This window comes from Oryza brachyantha, chromosome 1 (genome assembly GCF_000231095.2).
Source record: "Oryza brachyantha chromosome 1, ObraRS2, whole genome shotgun sequence".
NCBI lineage: Eukaryota > Viridiplantae > Streptophyta > Magnoliopsida > Poales > Poaceae > Oryza > Oryza brachyantha.
Genome location: NC_023163.2, coordinates 29,995,175 through 30,001,599, shown reverse-complemented (window position 1 = coordinate 30,001,599; position 6,425 = coordinate 29,995,175). Strand labels below are relative to the sequence as shown.

Genomic DNA, 6,425 nt, shown 5'->3' with positions numbered 1-6,425 from the left:
AAAGGAAAAAAGAAGGCAAACCAAGATGCAAGATTTGAGTAATGAAAAAGGGGAGATCTGGGCCTGCAAATCGACGTGATCAATGGACCTAAGCTGTTGACAAAAGGCCCTGAATTAGTTGTTGCAGGCCGTGCTGGACCAGATCATTCGTTAACATCAAATAATAAATGCATAATTCGCAATCACAAGCAGAAATCAAAGGCCATTGGATGATAGGAAGGTTTGCTTCACCAGAAGCAGTGAACAACCGAAGGATTAGAGCAAATGAAAGGAGAGCTGAAGAAAAAAAAGTTACCTTGGTTTTACTACCACTAATGGGTTAACAATACAAATAAGATATAACCAGCCTAGATCATTTCTACTACTAAAAAATGATTACTGTAAACGTTGTAAAAACAACACTAAAAGAGCTGCAATCACTCAAAAAAACAAACAAACAAACAAACAAGGCCAGCATCAGAATACATCTGAAATACCCAGACCAACCAAAACTTCTCCATGCAACGGCCTGATTCCTCCTCCTGAAGCTACCATCATCAAACCCAACCCAAAGCACGGGATGCAGTGCAATTGTGCAACGGCATGAAGCTCCATAAAGTGATGAAAGAACCATTGCAATTTTTGCAAAAGGGACCGTACTCTTGATGAGCAGCTGCGATTCTTGTTGACAGAATAAAGAGGCATCAATCATGCAAATCCTACAACAGATAGGCCCCTGGAGCAGAAAAGAAAGTGAGGGGCCAATAGCTTCTATACAGGTTCCATGGGGGGCAATAATGGCATGTCACTTTGTCCTTCACCAACCATCAGTCTATCATCAGTGACCTAACAGAGAAGACCTTGGCCCACCACCAATTAAAGATAAAGGGATCTTGAGAAAGAATGTTAAACATACACTTTTACAGTTTTACTACATTGGTAATTACTTACTGGGTTCTACTGTAAGACAGCCATACAGAATTGCAGGACTGATACTAGTCTACAGCAGCAGGAAAGAAGCATGCAGGATTGCAGATTATTATAAGTGTGAAGGTTATCTAAAGTTCGGATTTTATTGGTATGGGCAAACCTTGGAATTTGATCAATGACAAACTAAACAGCACGTCTGAGATATATAATAATTATGATGATGAATAGATATAGTGACACACTACATATATCAATAAGATACAACAACAGTAGAAACAATTACTGTGCAATGTTCCTTTACTTTCTTCAGGATGAACTAGTTCATGTCAGCTTTATTTTCAGCTTCCTCGCCCTTCAAGAAATGTGAGAACCACCGGGCCGATGCTTTAGGATGTCGGGAAAGCCCATTCTTGTAATCAACATAAACAATACCAAACCTCTTGGTGTATCCCATAGCCCACTCGAAGTTGTCCAAGAACGACCATGCAAAGTATCCACGAACATCAGCACCATCCCTGCATCAAGAAATTAGTTGCATTAGGTTACTTTTAGCAGAACACACTAATAGTTGTGCGTTAAACAGCAAAATGAACTAACTTGATTGCTTGTGCAACTGACGCAAGGTATCCTTTGAAGTAACCAACTCTTGTTGTATCATTTAAAACCTGGTCGAGTGTTGCTGATTGATCGTCCTCCTCATCCATGCCTACATCAGATAATAAACTATGTTAAGGAAGCAAATATCACATGCGACAAACAATTTGAAGGGTGATGGCAAACCTTTTATCATCAGGTACAGTACTAGCATAACGGACATCATACCAGGACATTTCACATACAGGCTTGAAAATTTTAACACTCCAGATTTATAATAATGTTTACCAGTTTACATATTGTGACAATATTTCACAACTTCAAAAGTTAAAATAAAGAATGGCCAAACACTGTATCAAGAAATTTGCTGCCAGAGCGTATTTATAGGTGCCCTGCGTTGGTTTTTCATGCGTCTCCTGTACTATCTCATTCCAGAAGTGAAGAGTGAAATTATGCAAACCCTTTTATTTCTCTCAAAAACTAAGTAGACCTGAACCCATTATGCTAAGAAAGAAGGGGAAAAAAAAAAGCAAACCCCCAGAATGCTGATGGGTTCACTGCTCACATTCTCTTCAAAATGAAGTCTGAACCCATTATATTAAGAAAGAAGAAAACAATGCAAACCCTCAGAATTTTGATGAATTCACTGCTCAAATAGAGTCACAGGCTATGTACGACTTAATTATGCCACTGTTAGAAAAATTCTATGTCACATCACGTTCATTTTAGGAGGTATGGAAGCCTTACCATTCTCAGTTACATATATCACAGGGTTTCCATATCTCTTTGCTACATAATTAAGTAATTTCCGAAGGCCCCAGGGAACAATGAAAAGCCACTCAGATGCAGCCTGCAAAAATGTCAAAATGTTGACATTGGTACGTTAGGACATAATCCACATAATTTACACATGCGAGGAATAAGTTCAGTTCTGACCCTTTCACCAATTTTTTCACCAGTATTCCATTTTTCTGCAAAAAAAAAGTGAGAAATAGCTGCGGTCATAAGGTTTGCAAAACTGGAATGCATCATTTCATTTTGAATAATATAAAGAAAATCACAGTAACAACTAAGACAAGCCAAACTGAATTAATGGTAGTTTTGCCACACGGACCACATTAATTTGCAGTGTTACTCCAAGGTGACAGACTGGAAAAACAAACCAGAGGAGTTATGTAGATTTCAAGTTTGGTGTAAGGGATAGCCAATGGAAATGCAGTTAGCAGAAAGGGTAGTACACAGGATCAAATTGACAAATCGTTCTTCTAGAATCTAGGTAGGCAATGGTCGGCTCTTACACATACTTTGAAAGTTTGACTTTGCAAATGAAGCTTCTTATGCCTATTATAAGCGGTTCCACTGCTTTCAATGCCTATGTAAGTATGCATTACATTCTTTTGTTTGAAATATAATTTTGTTTTAGGGCTTACATTGCAACATTTGTTTAAGAGAGAGATTCTACTGCAGAAGAAGAAATATACCTATTCTCTCCACTTGTTGTACTCGGTAAAAATAAATATCTTCTGGATCCTGATGGTGAGCAATGAATCTTGAAGTATAATGATTTATTCCAACAAAGTCAATTTTGTTCTTGATGAATTCTTTATCTTTCTCCGAGAAGGTTGGAAGATCGTTGCCCAGCCGATGACGCATACTTGCTGGGTAATCACCAAAATATATTGGGTCCAGGTACCTTTTAAGGAAAAGTGGCACCAATGTAAGAATAGGATTAAGACAGTAGCCTCCCTGAGCCAAACAACATAGAATCATTGCATGATGAAAAAATCACGCTAAAATTTCTCTCATCCTATCAAAAAAAGCATTTATGCCTTGTTGGAAAAATTCAGCATTTTGCCCATGCTTCAAAAAAAAAAAATCCAGTATGCTATTGTGTGAAAGATAACATTGTAACATGAAAAAACAAATTATTGCAGAAGCTTTCCCGTGTTTCAGAGGAATATTGCAGCATAACAGTGTGTCAAAGGTGCAAATGTGGGAAACCAAGCAAGTGCGACATATGTAATATGAGCAACAATTGTACCATCCTAGTTGAAAGTCAATCCTTCGTTCCGCAGCTACATGATCTTCTGTTTTCTCCGAAAATGGTTCTGCCCACTCACAATCAACAACCAAGCCTACGTCACCACCTTGCACATCCTATTTTTGTATAATGTAAAACTGTCAGGAAAATAAAATCTTCTTCAACCAAAAGGAATTAATGGAATAATGATCAGAGTGCCAAATTAAGGCTACCAGATCTACTAATGGAAACAGGAATTGTCAGCACCACCATAAGATTAATAGAACACGACCAATGTCCTGATATGTTGGTGTATCATTGAGACAGACCTTGAATTTCCTTCTGTAAACATCAACAGCGGCAGCATGAGCCAAGATTTGGTTGTGGGCTGCCAAGTAGCATCTAGAAGTATCCCCTTCACATCCTCCAGGTGCAAAATGTCCAATTCCATAACCATTAACTGCAGTTTGAAGAGGCTCATTGATTGTTATCCAATGCTTTACTCTGTCTCCAAAATTTGCAAAGCAAGCTTCTGCATACAGTGCAAAGTACTCCCTGGTATATTTTGACAGTAAAAAATTCACATAAAATAGGAATTACACGAAATCAAGTTACAAGCACTTTAAACAAAATCACTCATATAAGAAAGAATCTGCCCTATAAATTAGTCATGTTGTTGTTTAAATGACTTTGCAGAGTAAAGATGTAAGTGACTTACACAATTTTATCAGAAAGCCAACCACCCACAGTCTGCTGAAGATTATGCGGAAGATCCCAATGATACAAAGTTGCGTATGGCTCAATACCTATAGCAAGACATATTAGTGTTTAATAACTAAAAATACGGCAACCTTGTAAGGTATTAAGTAAAGCATATGCCACCTTTCTCAATCATGAAATTGATAAGGTCATTATAAAAGGCAACTCCTTGCTCATTGACATTTTTCCCCAGGCCATCTGCAGGCATGGTAAACTTAAGTCTCAAATATAGAAATATGATTTGAAGCATTACTGATGAAAAAAGAGAACAATATACACTTATATATATCTGGAGATGCATGGAGATGTGCAATTTTTGTATGTGAAGTTCTCATGTGATTAGCTTAATATACCAGGAAATATGCGTGGCCAAGATATAGAAAATCTATAAGCACGGAAACCCAAACTGGCCATGAGCTCAATGTCTTCCTGAAAAACCCATCATAAACAAGAAAATTACTGCTCTATGAAAAATTGCATCATACAATATTAAAGTGGTGTCTAGGAATTCTCAAATGAGAGAAACATTAATGTTTGTTTAGAATATGTTTTGTGGGACTGTTTGCAATAAAACTAAAAAGAAGCTAGTGTTGTTTCCTTTTTTCTTGAAAAAAAAAAGATACAGAAGGCAATTGGTACCTTGTATCGATGGTAATGATCAACTGCAACTTCTCCACTGCTCCCATCTAAGATATGTTCTGAAAGCAGAGGCACTTGAACATTACTTAACTAAATCAATAGGTGCCAGAACATGAATGAACCCACAAACAAACCTTTGTTTTCGGTGAAAACATCCCATATGTTATCTCCTTTGCCCCCCTCCCGTCTCGCTCCCTCAATCTATACAGCAAAGATTCATACATATGAATACGAATTCCGGATTAGGAGAGAAAGGATACTTAGCACGACTGCTTTCCTTTTCCTATGAAATGAAAAAAAACTGTGAAAAAATGAAAAAAAAACAGTGAAACAAACTTCTTTATTCAATATTACTTCACTTATATTTAGCGAAGAGAAAGTAAAATAAAATTATTGGGTTGAATGCCCATGCTATAGCCTGTATTTTCCATTTTCATCCAAAGGTTGCACACCGATTTTAGTTTGTCTGATAACTTAATTTTTTTTCCCCTCATACATCTCTTCCTAACATCCGCTCATGAAAAACATTCAACAAAAGTGACGCCTGAAGCTGATTGAGTATATACACAAAAGTAAGGCAAATCATGAGACTAAATCGCCCATCCAGCAGTAGCTACTTGGACCGAAGGTTTCTACAATCAGAATGTCAATAAAGTCAGTCTGTCTGTCTGTCCTGCGATCGCAGTGAACTGCCTGGTAAACCGATCCAGAGCGAGCTCTAGCCTGATCAGCAATTGGAAACCGAAGGTTGAAAACGTCCACAGCGATCGCAGCGAACTACCAGTCCACCGACACAAACCTCCGGCAACTGCATCCGAGCAAAATAGACCACCCGACAGCCGAGCAGATGCGACGCCGACGCGACCCGGCAAGCGGGACGGGAGGGAACCGACCAACCAAGCAGGACTAGCGCACTGCAGTACTAGTAGTACCTGGTAGGCGGAGGTGGCGACGCCGAAGACGAATCCATCGGGGAAGTCGGCGCGGGCCACCTCCTCCGCGTCCCGCCCCGTGCTCCCCATTCCCCGGCGGTCGGCGGGCGGCGGCGGCGTGCGTGGCTCCGGCAAGGCAGGTGGATTGCTTGGCGTCGTGGAGTGGGGGTGGTGTTCCGCCGCGTGCAGCGAGAAGAAATAGGCGCTCCGGCCAGAATACGAGCCCACGTGAGGGGTGGGTACGCCGGCGGGGCCCACAGCCCAGAGCTGTCGCCCCTTGGAGAGGGAGGGCCCACATGTCATCGGGATAGGAGGCCGGGATCCGGATCTTGGTTTGCGGGTTCACCACTCTACGGTCCGCCATGTGTTATCTCATTTTTACTTTTTTTTTTAGTTGCTTTTTTGGGGTTGTTTAGTTGGTAAAAATTTTTATTAAACGGGTCACATCGAACGTTTACCCGGATGTCGGAAGTGGTTTTCGGATATGAATGGAAAAATAAATTTCAGATTCCGCCTGGAAACCGCGAGACGAAACTTTTAAGTCTAATTAATCCGACATTAGCATATGTTGG

General features: G+C 40.0%; 1 protein-coding gene across 1 annotated transcript; it reads right to left on the bottom strand.

The window, feature by feature from the left end:
• Positions 1-1,085: 1,085 nt before the first annotated feature.
• Positions 1,086-6,026, bottom strand: LOC102709511 (beta-glucosidase 4). Its single transcript, XM_006645107.3, has 13 exons — positions 5,854-6,026; positions 5,056-5,122; positions 4,922-4,980; positions 4,636-4,711; positions 4,406-4,480; positions 4,242-4,329; positions 3,853-4,078; positions 3,545-3,660; positions 2,985-3,196; positions 2,440-2,474; positions 2,251-2,353; positions 1,507-1,615; positions 1,086-1,424 (listed from the first exon to the last, which is right to left on the bottom strand). The coding sequence occupies exons 1-13, from the start codon at positions 5,941-5,943 to the stop codon at positions 1,226-1,228; spliced, it is 1,455 nt and encodes a 484-aa protein (XP_006645170.1). The 5' UTR covers positions 5,944-6,026; the 3' UTR covers positions 1,086-1,225.
• Positions 6,027-6,425: the final 399 nt, after the last annotated feature.